This window comes from Trichosurus vulpecula, chromosome 1 (assembly GCF_011100635.1).
Source record: "Trichosurus vulpecula isolate mTriVul1 chromosome 1, mTriVul1.pri, whole genome shotgun sequence".
NCBI lineage: Eukaryota > Metazoa > Chordata > Mammalia > Diprotodontia > Phalangeridae > Trichosurus > Trichosurus vulpecula.
The window spans coordinates 70,600,793-70,625,262 of record NC_050573.1 but is presented as its reverse complement, the minus strand read 5'-3'; the positions used below and the strand labels follow the sequence as shown (position 1 = coordinate 70,625,262).

The 24,470-nt window shown below is 43.9% G+C and overlaps 1 protein-coding gene across 2 annotated transcripts; it reads left to right on the top strand.

Annotated features, from left to right (window-relative positions):
• The first annotated feature begins 538 nt into the window (after positions 1–538).
• PLIN3 (perilipin 3) lies at positions 539–18,173 on the top strand. Of its 2 annotated transcripts, none has more exons than XM_036768454.1 (8): positions 539–732; positions 4,634–4,713; positions 6,930–7,125; positions 7,626–7,708; positions 10,666–10,963; positions 14,059–14,258; positions 15,169–15,294; positions 17,261–18,173. In XM_036768454.1, the coding sequence occupies exons 2-8, from the start codon at positions 4,651–4,653 to the stop codon at positions 17,624–17,626; spliced, it is 1,332 nt and encodes a 443-aa protein (XP_036624349.1). In that variant the 5' UTR covers positions 539–732; positions 4,634–4,650; the 3' UTR covers positions 17,627–18,173. The 2 variants fall into 2 exon arrangements, with proteins under 2 accessions (XP_036624349.1, XP_036624357.1); XM_036768462.1 differs by having other exon boundaries at positions 547–732; positions 17,264–18,173.
• Positions 18,174–24,470: the final 6,297 nt, after the last annotated feature.

Here is a 24,470-nt window from a genome sequence, read left to right as displayed (position 1 = left end):
AATAAGCTGCCAACAGAGATGAGTGAACACATAGTATTAAATCGCTCCACTCGGTCATTCACCTTTCCCCAAACAGATGCCAGCTGACGAGAAGGCCATACGGAAGAAAGGTGACAAGTAGCCCGGGCTGTGACTGGGTAAAAAGGGTAACGTAGTGAAGGTGCCTCTTTGGCAGCTGGGCCTGTCGGCTGGAGGAGTTGGTACTAGTACTCACTGGCAGGCCACCGAGGGGAAGTCGAGGCACGGGGCGGGGAAAGCAGTATGCCCTCCTCCCCAAGTCGGAAATTAGCTCACCTGCTCACCAGACAAAACCTGCTAAGGGGTCATTGAAAGCATGCTCTGGTGCTGCGGCAGAGTGCGCCCCCATCCTCAACCTAACCTGCCCCACCCGGCCCAGCCCCGCCCCGTCACCGAGTCTCGGGACAGAGCCGCCACCACCTCCACAAGTTGCAACATTCTAACCGTCCCGAACTCGCCATTGGCTGGCGTGGGGAAGGCCCCGATTCCAGATTCGCTCCTAGGTCCTGTCCATCAGGCGTCTCCTCCAGAACTACTTTAAAAGTCCCTCCGCTCGTGACCCGGCCAAGTTGGAGTTCCGATTGATCCGGACAAGCAGGAGTTCTGACTGATCCAGGTTGAGTTTGCAGAATTCCGCCCATATCTCTTTGCTACTCCGCCGGGTGGATAGTACTTGGGGATCAACATCGACCCAAGACCGAACATTTTCCTGGGGTAAGTGAAATGGGGGGTGGGGGTGGGGTGCGTGCCAGAGAAGGTGGAGGAGGGGTCTGAGAGAAGGTGGAGGAGGGGTCTAGTTTGCCTCCCAGGCCAGGCGTGGCTTACTTTGGGTGCCTGTGGATTTGGGTGAAAGGTTAATCGTTGATCTAGGGCCTGGCTTTCTTTGCCGATGCCCCGCGTGCCTAGGTATGGGGCAGAAAGCACGCTTGAGTCACAGGCCAAACCCACTATCGCCACCCCTCTCCTTGTTCTGCCTTTCCTAGGAGTTCGTCCACATACCCTCACCACCCCCCCACCCCCCGACCCGCACCTCCTTAGAGCGTGGGGCTGGGAGGCCGCCTCTCCATCTCAATTTCCTGGGTAAAAGTGGGCGGGGTGCAGGGTACATTGTTGAGAAAGCTATGAACCAGTCCCCTGGGCAGTTTACCCCCCCCCCCATTGTTCATGGCCTTCAATGCCACGTTTGAGGTGAGGGCCCCACCAAAGAAATAGACATATTTTGCCTTTGAGCCTGCCTGCTGACTTCTCCAGGCTCCTTATGAGAAAGGAGGGCAGGAGGGAGAGAGGGTATTTCCCCACTTCGATGGTGGCCTGCATCCTTTCTAAGCTGTCTCACTGCCCTTCCTTAGTCGAGTATTGGAGGGCAAGCCTTCACCTGGGGCTTGAAGGAGGGTCTCGGTGACCCCCGTTATTCCTTCCACTCTTCTACCATTAGCACGTGGTTCCAGGGTGTTTCATTCCTTGCAACTCAACTACTGAAGGGTGGAGTTGAGCAGAGTAAAATCCCAACCGGTGTGAGCCAGACTTGAAGGTGCGGGATGGAGAGTATTAACAGAGGCACCAGGCCCCCTTGAGGCGGAAGATTTTAGGGCCCCACTCAAGTTTTATGGTTGGCTTCCCCAATAAGAAGGGGCTGGGGCTAGATGACCTCAACAAATCTGGAGTCACCTTGCTGAAGTAGAAAGAATGGGATTTGGAGCTCTGCCACCTGGGTTCAAATCCTGCCTGCATACCAGCTGTGTGGGCTGTCCCTTGGGCAAGCCACACTTTCTTGGCCTTCTCTTTTTCATCTGTAAAACAAAAGAGACAAATTAGACAATTTCAGGTCTTCTAAAGGCTTTTAAAGTCATCTGTGGAGACCCTTTTAGCTTTAAGTCTAGGGTCCTGTATTGGTTCTGTGGTTCAGTTGTTTTATCAGTTATGTCTGATCTCTTTTGGGGTTTTCTTGGCAAAGGTACTGGAGCAGTTTGCCATTTCCTGATGAGGAAACTGAGGCAAACAGGGTTAAATGACGCCCAGGGAAACACAATGTCTGAGGCTAGATTTGAGCTCAGGAAGACCTAGCACTCTATCCACTGAGCCACCTAGCTGCCCCTAGTGTTGGTTCTAGGAACCCTCATTTGCTTGAGTGAAGACCCTTGGTGAAGGCTGCCCTAAGCCATAGAGGCCTCTCTGTTTCCCTTTATAACTGAGATCTTGGTTAGAGAATGAACCACTGACCTCAGTGGTCAAAGCAGTGTTTCCAACCAAAACCATTCTAGAGTTTCCATATGAATAATATACCATAAAAGTACTACCTGTACTTTTTTTGTGTTTTTGGCAGGGCAATTGGGGTTAAGTGACTTGCCCAAGGTCACACAGCTAGTACATGTGTCAAGTGTCTGAGGCTGGATTTGAACTCAGGTCCTCCTGACTCCAGGGCCCGGTGCTCTACCCACTGTACCACCTAGCTGCCCCCTGCTCTACTCACTGTGCCACCTATCTGCCCCCTAACTGTATTCTTTTAGTCCCTTACATGGGCTCTTCATGTTAGTTGAATTCAAAGAAAAGTTTCTTCTCCTCCTTCTGAATCCAGATATATTTATAGCCTGTCAGAATTAGGTTGTGATGGCTTCCCTTTAACAGAGGGAAAGGTCACAAGTCTTACTCACAGCCTATTGGGGAAGGGCAGGCCCCCCCACCCCTTTACTTCAAATAGATATGGGGTTGGGGGAGGTGGGGCTGATACCTATAAAGCTTAGAGCTCAGTACCAGCTTATGAAACCACCTCCTTTTTCTCTTTCCCTCCCCCCCTTAACACACTTACAGAAGCTGTAAGTTGAATCTTTCCTACCCACAGACCAGTCAGAAAATGTGAGGCTTGGTTAGCCCTTAGTTGGGCTTTCACTTCAAGTTCTCTATCCTCTCAATAACTGCTTGAATTGAATTCCTTTCCAGGAGGATTGACCTCCAACAGGATGTAGTTGGGCCCCAGGATGGGGTAGTGACCCGAAAATGCGGATTTGGCTTCTGAATCAGGAAAGTGGAAGGATGAGTCAGGGAGAATAAAGATTGAAAAATGGTTCCTTTATTCCTACCGTAGGAGTACTGGAAAGAATCCCTTTAGTTTACAGATGAGGAAACTAAGGCCCCCACGATCACTCAGGTCATAAACATGAGACAAGATTTGAACCCAGGTCCTTTGACTCCAAATTTTGGGCACTGTTATTGTTGTTATTGGCAAATCATTGAGGATTTTTGGAAATACAGGTGATGGTTGGATATGGGCCATGACTTGGGCATTACCTCAATAATTCACTGAATCTGTGATCTCCTCTGATGTGGACATTGCACAAGTGCCCTTCCCAACTTCCCAAGATTGCAGATTACAACCCATCCAAGCCTGGGTCTTAACCTTCTCTTCCCCCACCTCACAAACCACCCTGAGATCATCCCCAGCTCTTGGTGTATAGCCAGCCGACCTAATGGGCACTTGGAAAATGCTTTACACTTTACCAGACCTCCTTCATACAGCTGACCCTTCTGTAGCTGGTACTACTGATACATGGTAGTACCTAATTGAACATACAGTTCCCTTCTCCACTCCTCATTCCCCTTTCCTCTCTGTGTGTGTGTGTGTGTGTGTGTGTGTTGGGGGTGGGGGCTACACCCCCATAGGAGTGCCAGCTTTGAATGATGGGATCAGAGGCAGGAGCCAAATTCAGAAACTGGCACTGGAAGTGGGTGGCAATTTAGAGCACTTCTCAGAGAGGATTCTTGTCCTTCATTCATTCTTTTCTAGGAAGGACTCCTTGAGGGAAGACTCAGGCTGTGCCTTGCATGTTCACAGGGAATGTTCAGATACAGTAAACACCTTTAAGTGACCTCCTGTGGTTATATGGCGTCGAGGTGGATGGGTACCCAGCAAAGAGACAGAAGTGGGGTGTGGGGTTCTCGTAAATCTCAACCTGTGCCTTCAGGCTAAAGGAAGGTGCCACCCTTCCCACCTGGACAAACCAGGCTTTTACCCTGGGGCAGAAGGAGGGGGCAGAGGAGCAATATCATCTTTATCAGGGCAGAGTGTCAGGCCACCTCTATGGTTCTTAGGACCATAGTTCAGATCCTGCTCAGCTAATTATTGGCCACGTGACCCTGGACAATATACCTCTTTTCTTGATAAAGTAGGGGCCCTTGCTTGTGCCATCTGCCTTATTGGGATGGCTGGTAAGAGTCCAATGGGAATATATTGGCTACTGCTTTGGAAGTAGGAGTTCTCCACACTGGCTCCTTTTTGGGGTGGGTCTGCTTGGAGAACTAGCTAGTTAAGCTGTGTCCACCCACGTAGACGGAAGCCACTTTACTGAGTTATATTGTCATCTCCATGCTTCTGGAAATCTTAAGTCTGGAGTGTACAAGAGCCATAGCACTGTCTGCCTAAGAGCTAGGGCCTCACAGAATGTAGTCAGGTGCATCTACATTTGAATGACATCTACCTGTTTTCAGGTGCCCTTAAGAAACCAGGCAGAGGGTAGAAGCAGCCCCAGCTGGGCTGACCTCTGCCCACCTCCTACGTGGTGCTGGACTTTAGCCATCTGATAGATCCATAGGGCAGCAACTGTGTCTCTTTGGTTTCTAGTGCCGTTTACTCTGAAGATGTCTTCCAGTGAAATTGAGAGCGGAGCCAATGACCCAGCTGCTGGGGAGCCAGTGCAGCAGGTATGACCCTCCTGAGAACCAGGTGCAAAGTGGTGCCAATCTGAGATGGCAATACTTCTAGATAGGAAACATGAAGGGCGGGAGGGAGGGGAAACTGCTTCCATCTCCAGCTATGCTGGATACCTAGACCCAGAATCAGGGAGCAAAAAGAACTATGGATTAGGTAGCTGGGATGGAATAGGATCTTCTGGTTCTGTGTCGGGAGACCCAAGTACAAAGTCCAGCTGTGCTATTTATCCTCTGTGGGCCCTGAGTCATTTGGTTTTCAGCCTCTTGCCCCACCCCACCCCACCTGTAAAATGGGTATGATACCAGGATGCCTTACCTCACAGGAGTGTTGTAGAGAGAGCTTCATAACCATGTAGATGCTTGATTCTGCTTAACCAGTTAGCCTTCTCTGGTCTCCAGTCCGCCTTAGATGGCAGTGTTGGGAATGGAAATATTAGGAAGCTTATTTCCTAAAGAATGATTGAGCTGCTTTGATTTTCCCTGAGGAGGAGGGATAATCCTATTACATATGCAGCAAGGGATGGCTGGAAACAAACAAAAAAAACCCAAAGCTGTTCTCAGAGGTCACAGGGTATCCTAGAGTCACAGAATAACCTGCCAATACCAGATGTTATGGTCAAGCATTCATTATGTGCTAGGTGTGGGGAATACAAAGAAAGGCAAAGGGAAAAAAAACCTTGACCCTCAAGGAGCTTGTATTCTAATGAGGGATACAACATGTAAATAACTAGGTACATACAAGATGGAAGGTTACCTCAGAAGAAGGTAAGATTTGACCAGAATTCTAAAGGAAGCTAAGAAGCAGAGATGAGGAAGGGGAAAGCATTCCAGGTAGGGGTGATAGCCAGTGTAAAGGCAGTGGGAGGTGATGGGAGATGGAGTGGCCAGCCTAGCTAGATAGCACTGAATCAAGCACTACGACTGGAGTCTGGTAGACCCGAGTTCAAATCTAGCCTCGGATACTTAGCAGCTATGTGACCCTGGCCAAGTCACTTAACCTCTGTCTGCCTCACTTTTCTCAAAAATGGGAATAATATAGCATCTACCTCCCAGGGTCATTATGAGGATCAAAGGAGATTAATATTTGTAAAGTTTTTTATATTTTACAAATGCACAGTGCCTAGCACATTTGTTGTTCAGTCATGTCTGACTCTTTGTGACCTTGTGGACCACAGAACCCCAATACCGTCCATGGAGTCTTCTTGGCAAAGATACTGGACTGGTTTGCCATTTTCTTTCTCCAGCTCATTTTCAGATAAGGAAACTGAGGAAAACAGGATTAAGGGACTAGTCCAGGGTCACACAGCTTACTGAATATCTGAGGCCAGATTTGAACTCAGGTTTTCCTGGCTCAAGGCCCAGCAGTCTATCCACTGAGCCATTTAGCTGCCTGGTAGATACTTAATAAATGCTTTGTCCCTTCCTTTCCCAAATCGAGTATGAGGAGACTGGCATGTTAGCTGGGAAGAAAGGGTAGGTTAGAGAAATAGGATGATCCTTGCTTTTGATGAGCTTTAGCTTGGCAGAAAAATACATTCAATGGCCTTAATTTCACAGTAACTCCCCGGCCCCAACATAGTCTAAACACAGGTACTAAAAGGCCAGTGTGAAAGAAGGCTAAAGGGAGTAATGGGAGAAATTTGGAAGTAGGGAAAAACTTAGTCTGGCAAAAAAGATTACTGGCTTGGCTTAGACACTGACTCTAACTTGGGACAGTTTCCTTTCCTTCTCTTACCTCCATTCCTTATTCTGTGAAATGAAGGGCTTGACTAAGATCCCTTATAGAGTTGACCTTTTTTGAGTGAGGCAAGTCTAGAAGGGGGTGCCAGACCTCTAAAAGAAACTGCAACCATTACAAGGCTCTCTTTAATCATCAGAAACCTAGAGCAAAAGACCTGGGTGACTGGGAGAAGGGACCTGCCCCTAGCTACGCAGCTGGTAAAGGGTTGATGTAGGCTTTGAACGTAGTTTACAATGAAGTCTATTATGCTCTTTTTCTTTCTCTCTCTCCTTTTTGTCTCTCCCTTCTTCCTCTTCCCCTTTCTCCATCCATTTCCCTATCCGCTCTCTCACTCTCTCCCTTCCCCTCCCTTTCTCTCTGTCTCTCTATCTCTCTGTCTCTGTCTCTCTTTCAGTTTCTCTCTCTCTCTCCTGTACTATGGTGCTTTGATTTACAGCCAGTTTGACGTTTCTCTTTTCTGTGTCAGAGTGTAGTCAACAGGGTGGTCAGTATGCCACTCGTCAGTTCCACCTGTGACATGGTGTCTGCAGCTTATGAGTCCACTAAGGAAAACTACCCTTACGTCAAGTCTGTGTGTGACCTCGCTGAACAAGGGGCAAAGACTCTCGCCGCTGCCGCCGTCAGTGGGGCCCAGCCACTCCTATCTAAACTGGAGCCACAGAGTGAGTAATGGCCCGAGGACAGCTCATTAGAAAGAAACATTGCAACTTCCTCTTGGGTAATAATAGGAAGCCACCCTTAATTCTGTTGTAATCTAACAGTCTGGGTTTTAGACCATGTCAGGATGTCGTCATTGAGAATACCAGCTAGCAAGTCCTATGGGGTCTTATTATTTAAGGGGTCTGATTTGATCATGTCAAGGTCTCTGATGTCCTATTCAGCCTTCAGAGTTTCTGTGAAGGCAGGGACGGGGAGGGGGAACACAGTAGCCCAAGGTTAAACTGGTGATTTTCAGAACTTAGCTAGCCTGGTGATTGGCTGGGACAGCTGGCGCTTAGAATGCCTTCAGAAGATGAGCGCTGGCAGGGCCTAGCTTCTGAGAATCCAAGGTCACCTCCATGCCAGGAAGAATCAAAGGGGGTCTTTAGTGGAAGCTTTTAGCGTCAGTTCAAACTTGTTGCTAATGTTGAGCCTCTCCTTTTTCTTCCTCACCCTCTGCCAGTTGCATCAGCCAGTGAGTATGCTCATAAAGGACTGGACAAACTGGAAGAGAAACTGCCAATTCTTCAGCAGCCAAGTGAGAAGGTAGATAAGTTTCCCAGCTTTCCATCTTTCCTGGACCATGGGGCCAGAAGAGCTAGGTTCTTACTCAAACTCTGCTTTAAACCCAGAACTGGGTTAATACTTGAAGGCTTACTCCAACTCTGGAAGGAAAGATTGTTTCTCCCCATTTGACAATGGGTGAATGAAAGATCATTTCTTAAGGGCTTACTGTGTGCCAGATAAAACAGACTCAAATGGCATGACACTGTTCACCGGATACCTCCACCCTAATTCAAGCCCTCAGCACCTTTCACCTGGATTATTGCAAGGCTCTCCCCTCTCCCATCTGTCCTCCACACCTCTGCCAAATATTTCTAAAGCATTGATCTAACCAGGTCATTCAAATTCCTCTGGCTCTAACTTCCTAGACCTACATTCTCTACCCTCTTGAACTCTTAATCTCAAGCCAACTACTAGGCCTCCTTGCTCCAAACCCTGAAGGGCACGACATTCTATCTTTATTTCTGTGCCTTTATACTGACCAACCCTGTGCCTGGAATGCTATCCCACGTGGCCACCTTCTTGAATTCCTAGTTCCTTTTTTTCCAGTCCAATTCAACAAACATTTAAAAAAAAAATTTTAACTTAAAAAAATTAAAAATGTAAATGTTTAAGTTTAAATTTAATTTAATTTTTTTAGTTATGAAGCATTTATTACTTTTCTCCTTCCCAATTCACCCCACGCACTAGAAAGAAAGATAGAGCCCTTGTTTCATAGATACACAGTCAGGGAAAACGCGTTTCCATGCTGGCCACATCCAAAAACTGCATTCCTTGCTCCTCATCTTAGTCTACCATCTCTGTCATGAGGTGAGTAGTATTCTTTATTGCTCATTTGGAATCATGTGATTGTTTACCTTTTATTCTCCCACACATGCTTTGTTTACTATCTCTCTATATATACACCTGGCTACAAATACTTCGTTCTCCCTCCCCTCACTGTCCTCAGAGTAAAATGTAGCCTCCCCAAGGACCAACAGTATTAAATTGTGTCTTTGTCTCCACGCTCCAGTGCTTATGAGGGACTGGTTTTACTCAACTAATGTTCAGGCCTGGAATTCAGCCTTAGCACTTCCAACTCCCAGTTGGTATTTTCTGCTGTACTGTACTGCTAACCTTGGACAGAGGCTTCTACCCTACCAGATCAGGCTATGCTAGGGGTGGGGAGGATCAAGCAAAAACACCATTGAGGAGAGATCTGTAACATTTAAAGCAGCCACTAGGTGGCGCAACAATGGCACAACTGACCAACAAATATTTATTTCAAGTTGGAGGTGTTTCTCCACACAGTGGAGAAAGTGTATATACCTAGTGATCATTCTGCAGATCTCTTTATGTAATAACCCTTCATATCTTGCCATATTTTTATGCTTCATTTTATTTTTTACATGTTTTTATTTTTTTTGAAATTTGTTATTTATTTTTGGCATTCTTTTCTTTTTAAATTTTGAGTTCCACAAAAACTTGTGGAACTGAGTATTGTAAACTAAAAATAAAAAATAAATTTAAAAAAGAGTAAAAAAACAAAAACCTCTTATCTGAATTTTATTACTGCTGTCAAATACATATTTAGTAAAAATCTTTTATTTTATTTTTTTGAGGGAGGAAGGCAGGGCAGTTGGGGTTAAGTGACTTGCCCAAGGTCACACAGCTAGTAAGTGTGTCAAGTGTCTGAGGCTGTGTTGAACTCAGGTCCTCCTGACTCCAGGGCCGGTACTCTACTCACTGTGCCACCTAGCTGCCCCTAAAATCTTTTTTTTTGGTATGTAAACAACAATGAACATGAATGTATGTAGTTAAGTAAATATGAGCCCTAAAGAATTATATACTGTATCTAAGCAAAAAAAAAAATAAAATAAATTTTGAGTTCCAAATTCTTTCCCTCCCAACCCCTCCTTTACCCACTGAGAAGGCAAGCAATATGATATCAGTTATATGTGTAAAATCATTATGCTTCATTTTATATAAATATTTATTTATATTAGAGTGCTGGGCCTAGGGTCAGGAAGACCTGAGTTCAGATATGACGTCGGACACATACTAGCCGTGTGACTGGACAAGTCATTTTACCACCATCTGCCTTAGTTTCCTTAACTGTAAAATGGGGACAATGATATGAGGATGAAATGAGATCATATTTGTAAAGCAGTTACAACAATGCCTGGCATATAGTTAGTACTGAGTGAATGTCTGTTCGCTTCCCTTAAAGTTATACCAAATGGAGCAAGACTCCAGTCTTGAAGAATTTCAGTGGTGTTCTTACCTCCTACTTACAGGACTCTGCCTTGGTATCTACTTACCTATAGAAGTAAACAAGACTAAAAGGTAATCTACTAGGGCTGAAAACCATTGGAATGAGGTTGTCTAAGGCCCAGCACTTCTTACATGGTGGGGGTCTCAACCCACCATTTAAGAAGTGCTGAACAGGTCGCCAGTGGAAAAAGTTTAAGAAGCCCTGGTCTAAGCAAGGACTGCTCACCAGTGGCTATCTTGCAGGTGGAGCTAGCAGAGAAACATTTGACCTCAATGAATGAGAAAGCATTTAGTAAGCCCTTCCTTACTCTAGGCAGAGTTCTGTGATAACTACTGAGAATTCCAATAAAAAGTAAAACTGTACCTGCTCTTACATTCTAATAGGGGAGTAAGGTGACATAGATTGCATGTGGAAGGACCAACCCCCTTCCCCACCAAGAGACTATAGTAATACATCTAATGGCCTTTTTGTTAATAAAACCACATCAGTTTCAGATGATTCAGAACCATTTGATAATGCCATTTGGTAATGGATGTTGGTGGCAAGAAGTCTTTTTGGGGTCTTCAGTAGCTGTGGATGCTGGGGAGGCAGGAGCTTTAAGCGGCCTAGTTGTCTTTACTTGGGTCTGGGTGGTAGAAGAGGCGCTCTAAATCAGGAATATTAAACTTCATACACTGCCTTCCAGGTTATAGCTGATACTAAGGAACTCGTATCTTTGAAAGTGACCGGTGCCAAGGATGCAGTCTCCAGTACAGTTTTGGGTGCCAAAGATGCTATGGCCAGCAGAGTGACTGAGGCTGTGGATATGACCCGAGGAGCTGTCCAGAGTGGGGTAGACATGACCAAATCAATGATGACCAACAGTGTCAACACAGTTATGGGCTCCAAAGTAGGACAAATGGTCCTCAGTGGTGTGGATACTGTGTTAGGAAAATCTGAAGAATGGGTTGACAACTATCTGCCTATGACAGATGAAGAGCTAGGTAAGGAGCTTTTGCCCTCCTTAGCTTGATTTGGGGAGATTCTTTTAGGAATTAAGTAGCTGGCTATGAAGCAGACTTGTTTTTAGCTCTTAAAACCCCTGGGGGGAATTTTGGCTCACATTTCTCTCTCTCTTTTTTTGACAGGTAAGGCAGGCAATCTTTATTATCTTTCCGCTACAGAAATAGTAACAAGCAAATTCTTTAAAACACGATTTCACAAGGCATGTGTTCCTGTGATTATTTTTTAAGACACTGAGATTCACTAACACCACTCAATTACACTAGTATTTTGATCACCCTAGTACAACCTTCAAATGCAAGAAAATAGCATCAAAGTAATGGTTATAAGATAACTCAAAAAAGTTTAACTTCATTTATTCGTTTGGTCCATTTTAAGTAAAACCACACTTTGCATACTTCTGTCTTTCAGTTCTTTCTCTGGAGGTGGCTAGCATCTTCCGTCATAGGTCCTTTGTGGTTCATTTGAGTATTTATAATACTCAGAATAACTTAGTCATTCTTGGTTATTCTTTGAACGATATCGCTGTTACGGTATCCACCGTTCTCTTAGTTCTGCTCATTTCACCCTTCCTTATTTCTTGCAAGTCCTTTCATGTTTTTCTGAAATAAACCAGCTCATCGTTGCTTAGAGCAGGGCTGTCCAAAATGTGACACATATGGCCTTGCAGTGCGATTTATGTGGCCTACAAGCATCGAAGTTGACAAATGCTTTAGTAAATGAAGCCGAGGTACCGCAGAGCTCCCACTAAAATGGCAAATCAAAATGTATTGTCTGTTGTTTCAATAAAAACCTGAGGTTGGACTGTCCCGGCTTAGAGCACAGTAGTACTCCATCACAGTGACGTAACTTTTGATGTACCAGAAATGGAATCCTAATGCATTTAAACTGAACTTTTTCTAATATTCGTCTTAGTTCTTAGCTGTCCTTGTTATGCAGCTAAAATACAAACACACAAATATTACCACCTTATGCCCCATTACCATTTACTATATTATCACTAAGCCTTTCTTCAAAAATTCAGTGTATTGGTTTCACTCTGTAGATTGACTCAGTCTTAAAAGACTTTTCATTTACAACTTCATTTCCTTGCTTAGGCAGCAGATTGGTAGCTCGCTGTGAGTATACTAATTTAAAGTCTTTACTTCTTGATATATTTTTCAATATTTCATAAGCCCTGCTAATGAACATATGCTTTACATTTATATATACATATATATGTATATATATTAAAAACACATTTACACTTACTCTGTACATTTTAAACTTCATATAGGTGGTTTACAAATCCCAGTTAATAAAACAACAGACACAACTTACTAATTATGAAACTAAGAACAAAATCCAATGTGCATATTTATCCTGACCAACTTTCTTTACATATTTCTCTAAGTCATCACATTTCTCATCCTACCCCTGACCTCTAAGCCATTGATCTGTATACATTCAGGCAAAGGATCTGATTTCCTCCATAGGAAATTTCCAGGAAGAAAAGTATTTCACCCTGGGTCACAACCATCTCTTCCTTGGTCCTAGAGCTGACCCGAATTAGAAGAGGTTTCAGTGACTTGCCCAGGGTCACATAAGTAGTAGTCTAAGACAGACACAGGATTTGAACCCAGGCCTTCTTGATGCTGCTGACTTTTCCAAGTTGTCTCCCCTCTTTTAATCTGTTAATCCTAGGATTGTAACAACGTTTCATTGAAATTCACTGCTGATACTTACTTTGTTTCCCATGACAGTGGCTTTGGCAAGCTCCTTAGGTTATGATGTTTAGTATGACACAGTAACCATCTTTTAACTCTACCGCCCCTTGCTGATACTTGAATACATGACTTTCCCTAAGGAGGTATTGCTTCCCCCACAGATCACATCTTCCCTCAGCTTAATAAGATTGCTTTTGGGTTACTTTGGCCAAAAGCTTATCCCTGATAGACCCCTCCTCCTACTGATAAATCCCTCTGCATTTGGAGAGGCCTTTCCCAGTATTGTAATACTGGTCAAATCCTACACTGTCACCTTTATCCAGCATCCTCTACACACCAAGAGGCACTGAATGGAGTACATTCTGATGGAAGAACCTTCTTCCTTTTGTATTTTATAGATAAAGAACCTGAAACCTAAGAAGTGACTTTTACAAGATCACATGGCTATTTAGGCAAGCTGGTCCTAGAAGTCAGGGTTCTCTTACACTTTGATTTTTACTGATGTCCCTTTTTTATGTCATTCATTTCCAAATGTAACCTTCCCCTACAAAGACTTAAAACACGACTTAAAAAGAAAAGGCAGTTCAGCAAAAATTAATATTTAGTGACATTGTATCCATAAGCATAGTTCCCCCATCCCACCCCTCAACCCCAACTCTGGAAGGGAAGGAGGGAACTAGAAGCTGGACCTTCCCATCTGTTGATTGCCATACTCAGGATTGGCTTATCCAATTCTAGTTATCGGCCCTACGGGGGGACATTCTGTATAATCTGTGACCTGACCAGACGCTGGGGCTTCTGAGTATGGATCAGCAGTAAGCCCTGCTTCTTAAGTCAGGAAGCTTAAAACTATGGCTGTGGGGGAGAAAGTACCCTCCTCCCCCTTCCCCTGCCCCTCCCCAAGCCCTTCTGCTTTCTGTCTTTTAGAATCCCTCACCCACTTCCAAGTATAGTTCACTGTCTTCTGTGCGTATGAGAATTTTGTTGTATCATCGCACCACCTCTCACTGTAAGGTTTCCCACGTCCTGAAATTACTCTTGATAACTTTTAATTCCTTCTTTGTGTTTACTTGTCTGGGGACACTTCTGTCCCTGCATAGAAAAGAATCTCCCAAGGGATTGTCTTTTTGTCACATCTGGCACTTGGCGGATTGAGTTGACCCTTTAAAGTTGCTTCAAATGACTGTAAAAACTTCTTCCCCTTCCAGCCATGTTAATGGTGATGCACTCTGGCCTCACCCCATGAGATGAAGAGGCTATCCCTTGCCTCCCCCATTAGATTATGAGAGCAGGGACTATCAGTGCCCAGCACATAGTGGGTCCTTAATACATGTGGATTGATTGATGTTGAACTTCTTTCTTCCCTGCAGCTAAGATTGCTACCTCCCTAGAAGGATTTGACATGGCCTCCGTCCAGCAGCAGAGGGAGCAACAGGGTTACTTTGTTCGCCTGGGCTCCCTGTCCTCCAAGCTCCACCAACGGGCCTACCAGCATTCCTTGGGTAAACTGAAGCAGACCAAGCAGAATACCCAAGAGGCTCTTCTTCAGCTCTCTCAGGCCATCAGCTTGGTAAGGTTTCACCACCCAGCCTAGAGGCTAGACGATAGGCATTAGGATGGATTTGATTCTGTAGGTCATCTTCATTAATCATTTTAACTAAATCATAGAAAATTAAACCTTCCACACATAGAAGACTATTCAATCAATCATTGAATCAAAAAACATTTATTAAGTATCTACTGTGTGCCAGGCACTGTGCTAAGCACTGAGGATACAAAAAGAGGCAAAAGACAGTTCCTGCCCTCAAGGATCTTCTTGTCCATAATGTAATTTTGTAGCTCAGAAGCACTCTAGGGCTCATCTCCTGGAATTGACGAAGGCCTCAGATAAGATTCCTGCATGTGAAGAAGTGCTATTCTTTTTTTATAAGATTTTGAGTTTCAAATTTTTCTCCCCCCTCCTCCCCTTCCCTTCCCCCTCCCCAAGATAGCAAGCAACCAGATGTAGGTTATACATGTACAGTTATGTTAAACATATTTCTATATCAGTCATGTTGTGAAAGAAGAATCAGAACAGAAGGGAAAAACCATGAGAAAGGAAAAAAAGTGGAAATAGTCTGCCTCCACCTGCATTCAGACTCCATAGTTCCTTCTCTGGGCTTGGATGGCATTTTCCATCATGAGTCTTTTGGAGCTATCTTAGATCCTTGTATTGCTGAGAAGAGCTAAGTCTGTCATAGCTGATCATCGCACAATGTTGCTGTTGCTGTGTACAATGTTCTCCCGCTTCTGCTCCCTTCAGGGCGTTGTTATTGTCTATCTCCTTCTTGGAGGTCTGCTGTGTTTTTCCAAAGTTCTTCAGGCTATTTAGACTTATGCGGTACTCTCTGTTCTCTCTGCTGGTTACCCAGTTGTTTTGTACTTAGGAGTTTTCTCTCTCTTTCTCATTCTCTCACCTTCTCCCTTTCTCCCTTTTCCAGATTGAAAATGTAAAGCAGGGTGGTGTTCAGAAATTGCTTGATGGCCAAGATAAGCTCCACCAAATGTGGCTAAACTGGAACCAGAAGGAACTTACAGATTCTAGTGATGCTGCTGCTAAACCTGAGGTAGGATCGCCCACAACTTCTGTTGTTGTTGTCGAGCTTTTCCATTTGGGGTTTTCTTCACAAAGATACTAGAGTGGTTTACCATTTCCTTCTCCAGCTCATTTTACAGTTGAGGAAATTGAGGCAAATAGGGTTAAAGTGACTTGCCCACGGTCACCCAGCTAGTAAGGGTCTGAGGCCAAATTTAAACTCACAAAGGTGGATTTTCCTGACTTCAGGCCAGGCCCTATATCCACTGCACCATGGAGCTGCCCATTGGGGCACCCACAAGAGCACCTTCTTAATCTTTTTCTTATATCACTACTTTTTATTGTTCCTTGCTCTCTTACTTCTCCCTTGCCTCTGAAGATGAGCACCAGGAACTAGCATGGGTTTGCTAAGAACAAGTCATAGAATCTGAGAATGTCCCAATTAAAAGGAGTCTTTGATCATCTATCTAATCCAGGCCCCTCAGTTTACAGGTGAGAGAACTGAGACCTAATAAAATAACCCTCCATTCTTTTTTAATAAGCCTTCTAGACCAACAAATCTAGGTCACTCTTGCCTTACTATCCCTATAACAAGCTATTCTCATTGAGAAGTTGTAGTGGAACTTAGGAAGTCGAATTTCTCACATGGCTTTCAAATGGTAATTCTGACATCTAAAAAATGTTAGATTTCTAGACCTCCTGAGGATTGAGGTTGGACAAACTGAAAAGCAGACTTTCACATGTTAAGAAAGGACTTCTTAACCAAAATTGTAAGCAGTAGGATTATTGAGGGAAGTACCTTGTCACTTGAAGACTTCCAGCTGAGGCTGGGGACTCCTTAAGGTAATTTTGGAAGAGGTCCCTTCCTAAGGGCAGAAAGTTGAAAATCCAAGTCTGATTCTCTGACCTAGCAACCTCTAAACAAGTTAGCCTTTGTCAAATCTCCTCCTTAGAGATAACAGCAGCAGTTGTTGTTCAGGCCCCTCCAACTCTTTGTGACCCCATTTGGGATTTTCTCGGCAAAGCTATTGGAGTGGTTTGCCATTTTCCTTCTCCAGCTCATTTTATAGATGAGGAAACTGAGGCAAAGTGGATTAAGTGACATGCCCAGGGTTGCACAGCTAATAAAACAAATGTCTGAGGCCAGGTCAGGAAGATGAGTCTTCCTGACTCTAAGCATGGTATCTATCCCCTGAGACCCCTATGTGCCCATGAAATCAGGCTAAATACATCACAGGGATATTCAGGATGAAATTAGAATATAGATATCTTTAAAAGTTTTGTAGTGTGACATCAGGGTCTTAACATAGTCATTGTGGAGCTAGAATTAAAAATTGTGTCTCCTAAATCCTGGTCCTTGCAAGTGATTTCTGTAAGATACATTTTAATTTCTCTTTTGTTCCTAAGTCACCTAAATTTCCTATTATTCCTCCCCCACCATCTCTTGTAAGTGTCTACTAGTACACATCTTCCTGCCCCCACTTTCTTGTCCCCTCAATTCCACCCTTCATACCACTGCTAGAGAAGTCTTTCTTAGTCACAGATCCAGTGGAGACACTGATCTGTTTTCTGTGTCTCTCCTGTTGATTACTAAAGAAAGGTCAGATTCCTCTGCCTGCCTGATTTTTCCTTTACCCAAGAGATACTTAACCTGGGGCCTGTCATCACCATTTTTTAAAATATTCTGATTTATGATTTAAATGTAATTGATTTTGTTCATAAACCTCTGTACTTTTTAAACATGAGTCTGAAAAGGGGTTCCTTAGGCTTCCTCAGAATGCCACAAGGGTCCAAACCACTAAGACAGTTGAGAACCTCTACCTTATAATAAAGACAAAAAAGAAAATCCTGCCAAACCATAATGTGTTTATATCCCGTATTATATGTGGTGCTTTCCTCTCCCCTGCACCCCTTCTAAAGAATCTGGGGTCAGTCTTTCAATCTTTTGGGTAGCAGTGGCAATGGGCTAACTTTTCCCTACCTTTCCCTCCCTTCAGCAGGTTGAGTCTCGTACCCTCACCATGTTCCGGGATGTCACCCAGCAGCTTCAGGGTAACTGCTTACAGCTTGTATCCAGTATCCAAGGCCTTCCTAGTAACATCCAGGACAAGGTACAGCAGGCTCACACCCAGATTGAAGAGCTTCGGGCCACCTTTTCAGGAGTCCAGTCCTTCCAGGACCTCTCCAGTAGCGTCCTGACCCAGAGCAGAGAGCGGCTCAACAAGGCCCGAGAGTCCCTGGATGAGATGATTGAATATGTCACTCACAACACACCCCTCACGTGGCTTGTGGGACCCTTTTTTCCATCTGGCCAGACCTCTGGTGAGTCAGAGAAAACTCCAGAGAAGATGGAAACCAACTAGAGACCCCAGCCATGGCGAAGACAGGAGCTGATAGGATTATCAGAAAGCTCACTTATATTTAAAACCTAACTCTTAGCAAGTGCGGTTATAATACTTCCTGATCATTTTCTCAGCTTAAAGAAACCAGCTGGCCAGAGCTGCCTACATTCTACCCCAGTCTTAGTATTAGTTAATAGGTGATAGGGGAAATGGACCTTCCCCTCACATCCCTAGGGTCGGGATTTAAACAGAAAGTAGGAGCATAGCTTCCCTAGACCTCATCCCTGAGTAACCAGAATGTGTCTGAACTCAAACCAATAATCCATTCTTGTCTTTCCATGAACCCTTCCCTACTCCTTGTAGAAATTTACTTTGCTAATTAAGCCAGGTGGTGTAGAGGCATAGACTAGTAGTAACCCTTCCATAGTAGTAGGAAGTAAACTCCCTGGTTTTTGGTGGGGAGGAAATGCAAGACATAACATTTTTCTTTCTCCTCCAAGCAGTGTTGTAGATAAATTGTTTTTTGTACTAAGCTCAATTGCCTCAAATAAATCTTACCTGCATTTAACAATGTGTGTTCCTGAGAGGGAAGTGTTAAATATTAAAACAGAGTAGCATCCAGACAATTTATTTAGCAATGCAGGCGGCTGGTTGCAAAACAAATCAGGTTCAATGCTCTTGATAGCCAAGAACCCTGAACTTTGGTCTTTACTTGCTTAATATACAGTTTGGAGGGAATGAAAAATAGGATGAAAGGATTAATGTGCTTGGTTTCTTACTGGAGGAGGAGAGAGAGAGACAATGAGGAGAGATTGAGGAGATCGAGGAACAATCAGGAGACACTGAGGAGAAAATGAAAAAGGGGTTGGCTTTTGACATTCTTCAAGTTGGGGAACACTTGGGAGGGGGAGTAATCTTGCAACTTCTCCAAAATCAGGGGACTTTGAGATTTAATTTCACAAAATGGTAGATAAAGGCAGAATGGGGTCACTAATGCTGTTCAGTATTACAAAAGCAACCTAATGGTCTGCTTTCTATGTTTGATAGTTTCCTCTTCCTTTAGCCATTTCTTTTGCATGTGTGATAAAGATTTATACTGTTCTTCAGGCTTGTGAAGTGGGTACTTAGAAGTATTAACATTCTCATTTTATAAATCAGGAAACTGAGGATCACAAGAGACCAGCATTGTGCCCCGGGGTCACAGAGCCTACAAATGTGAGAGTTCACGTACATTTATTATGTGCCTTTGGAGTACTGGAGATGACAAACCCAACTCTTACTCCCAAGGAGCCTACCTTCTAGAGCCATGTAGAAAAGAAAATAGAACAGATACTAAATAACATGGGCTGGGATGCACCTAGCAACTTAGTTCAAAGAAGTGTCATCAACCCTGTGTGTTCTCCCCATTTGACAAGTAAGGAAACTGAGGTCCCAACTTTAGAGTCAAGGTAGTGACAAAGAAACACTAGTTGGCCCAGAGCATAGAGCCCAAGCTGGTCTTAGAGCAGCTTTCTCTTCCCACTATAGGAGGCTACACCTTTGTCTGAAGTCATGGTGTGCCTTTATGGAATGGGAAAACTAAGTCATGGTGGTGGTAGTGGAATAAGCATTTGCATAGTGCCTACTATGTGCCACTCTGTTAAGTTCTTTACGAATATTGCTTCATTTGATGCTGTGGGTAGCTGAGAAAGCTAAAGAAACTCTACTTCATAATTCCTCTATCTTGCCCCTGACCCTGTTTGTATGCAAACCCCCCACCCCTACCCGAGCCACTCTGGGGTTACAAGAGATTGCTGATCTGAAGAGTCTTTCTTGTTACTAGCCCTCTAATCACAGGACACCACAAGCCCCCAGGAACAGCCTTGTCCAATCCTGAGGAACCCCATACCCAATTCACCTGCCTAAAATGAAACATAAGTTTTGTCCTTTTGTTCCTTTGGGGAGTCTCTGTTTCTTTCCCCACTGTGTGGGTGGGTCTCCTTTGGGGTGAATACAAGAAACCCTCATTGGTTCCTAAATTTATGGTATTGGGTTTGGGTTATGGTTTTAGTCTTCTGGTTGTGGTTTGTGGCAGCACTGACAATTTGTCCCACAGTGAATGGTGGCAGGCAGTGGGAATCTCAAATGGGCTGCCCTATGGAATTCCAAGGATCATGACCTGGGAATGCCATGGACTCATCCATTCAGAATAGTTCTTATGGGTTGATACTGAGAGCCTGGTGAGTATTTGTACTACAGTGGACGAGGATTTGCCATGTTGCCTGCAAATGACAATAGCCCCTCCTTCCCACCCCCCACCCCCTGTATTATGAAGGCAGAATTTATGATTTCAAAGAGAATCATATATATGCCTGAAAGGTTCGGAACCGCAGGATATTAGGAATTCTCTAGGTAGAAGGCAGAAGAACTAAAGCATGTATTTAAGCTCCACAGTAACAGACCCACAAACCAGCGTCCCCATTTTGATATTTTGATCAAAAGCTTCCAGGCCCAATAAATCCGCCTCACAAGAGTAACCAGGAGGCCACAGAGAAGCATGATGGTATAAAGCAAAATCGTATACATGCTTCCCCTCTACAGTAAGATTACCCACTGGCCTCAAGTCCTTGCTCAGCACTCCTCGCTCCACACGTGGGTCAGCTCTGCTACCGGCAGCTCCTGTGTCAGCTTCCAGCTTCAGCTGTAGGTGTCTCTGGCTCCAACGGAAAGGTAAAAAAAAGGGATCTTCAAGCTGTCTTCTCTCCTCTTATAGAGTTTTTGACATCATCAAGCGCCGCCTGAATGACCAGGGCCGATTGGTTCTTGAGTTGGCCCCTCCCCCTAAGATCCTGGGAGGTTCACATCCGTAGACTAGGTTAACACCCAATAGGGCGTGGCTCTGGAGTTAACACCTCCCCTCAGCCAGCCCCATGAATCGTCACACAGGAAGTTCTCTGCTCCCAGGCATGGGTCTCTGGGCTTCCTGCCTTGGAAGAGAAGCGGCAGACCCAGCACCCAGCAAGGCTCAATGAGATAAACTGAGTCACTCAAAGAAAACAAAGGCCATTCTGGTCACACCCCTGCCCAATCCATCAGTCCTGAGTGGCAGTCCTGGGGCACTGGTGTTGCAGAGCTTGTGGCAGCAGAGGAGAGGGAATCCTCCTCACAGTTCCAAGACAGAAAAGAGTGCTTGTGGCCACTCACAGACCAGGAGAAGAGTAAACACCTCTCCTTTGATTATACAACCTTGGAAGAGATGAAAATTTACAGGTTCCTACAAGTATCTCTGAAAATAGCTGCACAAAACCCCTGAAGCTTGGGACAGTTTGCCCTCTGGAAGCAGAGGCCTACCTTAACAAAGAGCTAAAAAGTCAAGTAATTGGCCGGAAATTGGCTGCAAACAGCAGAAAAAAAATCAGACTATAGAATCTTACTTTGATGACAAGGAAGATCAAAACATACAACAGAAGAAGACAACAAAGTCAAGGTTCCTATGTCCAAAGCCTCCAAGAAAACTATGAATTGGTCACAGGCCATGGAAGAGCTCAAAAAGGATTTTGAAAATCAAGTAAGAGAGGTAGAGGAAAAATTGGGAAGAGAAATAAGAATGATGCAAGGAAATCATGAAAAACAAGTCAACAGCTTGCTAAAGAAGACCCCAAAAAATGCTGAAGAAAATAACACCTTATTGGCCCTTTGAAAGAACTTGCTAAATGTTGTGAAATTCCAAAATAATGAATTGGTTTACTGAGAAAATGGGATTCCTCTCTTCTGTCACAAACACTCTTTGCCAAAGTGAGGAGAGAATTTACAAGTTTGCTTGTAGTATAGAAGTAATTTATATGATGATTTGTGATTGTGAAAATTATTCAATTATACCTGAAAGTTGCCAGTGTTTTTCTGGATTTAGAGGGAACTATCATATAGTCACTATTTATGTGGAATTCCAGTATGTAATTGTTTTCTTAATTTCTAATGAATTTTTAAACCAAGATGAGTTTAAACTCAAAATAAAGGGATAAAAAGAAGAAAAGGATGTTGAGTGAATTTTTTTTGAAAGGCCTGGCAAACCTTTTATTTTTAACTGTTACTACAACAACGTGAGAGGAATAATAACTGTATCTAGCCTTAAGCTGTGATTAATGAAACTTGCTATTTGAGGTAAAATCTCTTGGGACTGGAACTTGATATTGTTCTGAGTTTTGAACTTGGGAAAAAAATGTCTGAATTATCATTGTCAGTAATGCACCGTTCAAGGGAAAGGCCATGAGCTGTCCAAATTGACTGTGATCTAAGAACTGCTACAGGTGGGAAATTTGAAAGGACGACCTTTCATAGGTGAACATAGGATCCTTTTGACTCAGCTATTTCCTTTTTGAACAGGAATGTTTCCTAACTGGTTAATCCTCAACCTGGCTATGATAGTCTGTGAGTAATGTGGAACTTTTCTGTATGATTGGCTGTTCCAAAATGTTAACTATGACACTTATCTGAAATCAGACAGAACTAGGGATGCTTTACCTGTTATATCTATATTAAGTCACTCTGTACCCTTGTGTTCGTCCTTCGTTCTTGAAGAGGACTGTGACATTGGGGAAAATTATGACATGACTTTGATCTGAGTGAGGGAGGGCCGTGCAAGGTCACTAGCCTCACTTTCTCCTCTAGAGCCATCTGGGTCCAGTGCCCTGATATTCATCAGGATGAGTGGAGATGGCCCAGGATGCAATGGGAGACCTTGGCCCCATTCAGTGAATAGGTCTCTTTAAGAAGTGAGTCAAGGAATAGCCCCTTTAATTAGAAAAAAGAGAAAAAAAATCAAACTGGAAGGGGAAGACCCTCAGGGTTGCTAATCAAAAAAGAAACAGTAACCATTGACATTCACCCTGAGTCAGGAGGGTCCAAATTATAGCCATTAAGTGGAGCTTGGGCAGGGACCTATTGTGGTCCAATCTATGAGCTGCAGAGTGAAATGGGTCAGAAAAAAGAAGGAAGGAAAGAAGGAAAGGAAGGAAGGAGGAAAGAAAGGAAGAAAGGAGGAAAGAAAGAAAGAAAGAAAGAACGGACTATTTGCCCATTGTGTTAGTCCTTCATTTTCGAGGAGGAGCATGATACCAGGAAACTGATGACATGACTTGCAGTTGACTTTGATTTGAGGGAGGGAGGGCCGTGCAAGGTCAGCAGCCTCACTTTCTCCTCCAGTCTGCACCCTTAGGCTTAGGCCTGGAGGTACAGTCTTGATGTTGTTGCAACCATATCCCTCCTTTTTCCTTTCACAGCGAATCTCTCTAGCCATGGCAGGTAAAACTGTAATTTTTTTTAATGCAATTAATCTCGTTGTTGCAATACCCCACAACCTCTGAATTGCTATAGTGGGATGCAAGTAGAAGGTAACTTACTGGGTAGACTACTTTGATGTTCCTCCTGTGTGGGATGAAAGACCCTCACCAATTAAAAGTTAATAAGGAGCCATCTCAGGGTGGGAACAGAAATAAATTTTATCCATTTCTCGAGAATTGGGCGTCCTCTGCCAGCACAGAGCACAACCAGCAAGGGAGTGGCTTTACACAGGGCAAAGCACCCATAATTATACCTAACACAAGAGAATTCCCGCCCACCTCTGACCCTTCTCACCATTGGCTGGGAGGCAGGCTTACAATCTGAACACAAAAGCTAGACAAAGAACCGGGAAATTGAGGCACAGAAACTCCAATTCCCATTCCCTTAGTTAATGATTACAACTGAGGTGACATCTATAAATCTAAAGAAGGAGAATAGGATAAGGGGAGGGGGAGACCCTCTCCCTTCTTCTACAGTACTTTTACAGTAAAGGAAAACAGGTCACAGTGACCCTATCCTTACTGAGCAAATCTTTAAACCAGAACCAGAAGAAAACAAAAAGTTTCAGGGTAAACTTTTCCAGAGGCTGAGCCATCAGACTCTCATGGCCTCAGAATTTTTCTACTTCCCTATTTTTTGATACATATCTTCCCTGTGAAGTCTTCCCATTTTATTTACCTCACATATTCCTATAGCTCTCTTGTTCATAAGATTAAGTTCCATAGGTCCATCCTGGGCCATCTCCAGTCATCCTGATGAATATCTGGTCACTGGACCCAGATGGCTCTACAGGAGAAAGTATGGCTGGTGACCTTGCACAGCCTTCCCTCATACAAATCAAAGTCAACTGCAAGTCATATTATCATTTCCCTGATGGCATGGCCCTCTTCGAGAACAAAAGACAAACACAAGTTCCATAAGGTCTAAACTGGTTTTCGCTACGTGAACTAATTTCTAGAAGGCCAATCTGATTAGATTTTGTCAAGTTTTACTAAATTAGATTCTAAGTCCTGTCACTGGCAGGTTTTAAAAAGCATTACCTAGAGAATGTCCATAAATGACCTGAACCTGGAGATGGTCAAGAAAATACCTGCACAAACCTACCCTGATCCATGCACAGATGTTTGAGAGATGTGCAAGAGGTGCCTGCCAGATACCTGAAGATCATACACACTGCCAAAGGAATTGACACCTCCTAAAGCTCCAGCTATATTGGATTTCTTTATTCACCTTATTGTAATTTTGCTTGTTTTATTAGTTCTGTGTGTGTGTGTTATGGATCTGTTACCTGTTCTGTAAGCTGCTTATCATTTCTGCTTGGACTGATTTGGGATTTTTTTTTTAATTGGGAGACTGCTAATAGTCTCATGGCTAGACAAGAAAGCTAAAGCTGACTCCATTTTGTCTGTAGTTCCTCTATCTTGCCCCTGACCCTGTTTGTATCACAACCCTTCTTCCCTTCCTTAATTTAGCAAGGAGAGTCCTGTCTATTAGGGCAGGGTTTCAAGAGATAGCTAAGATACCTGAAGAAGAGCCTTTCCTGTTT

Coding starts and splice junctions, on each gene's coding strand:
- PLIN3 (XM_036768454.1), top strand. CDS start 4,651: ATGTCTTCCAGTGAAATTGAGAGCGGAGCCAATGACCCAGCTGCTGGG. Junction 4,714..6,929: donor CTGGGGAGCCAGTGCAGCAG/GTATGACCCTCC, acceptor TTTCTGTGTCAG/AGTGTAGTCAACAGGGTGGT. Junction 10,964..14,058: donor TATGACAGATGAAGAGCTAG/GTAAGGAGCTTT, acceptor TCTTCCCTGCAG/CTAAGATTGCTACCTCCCTA.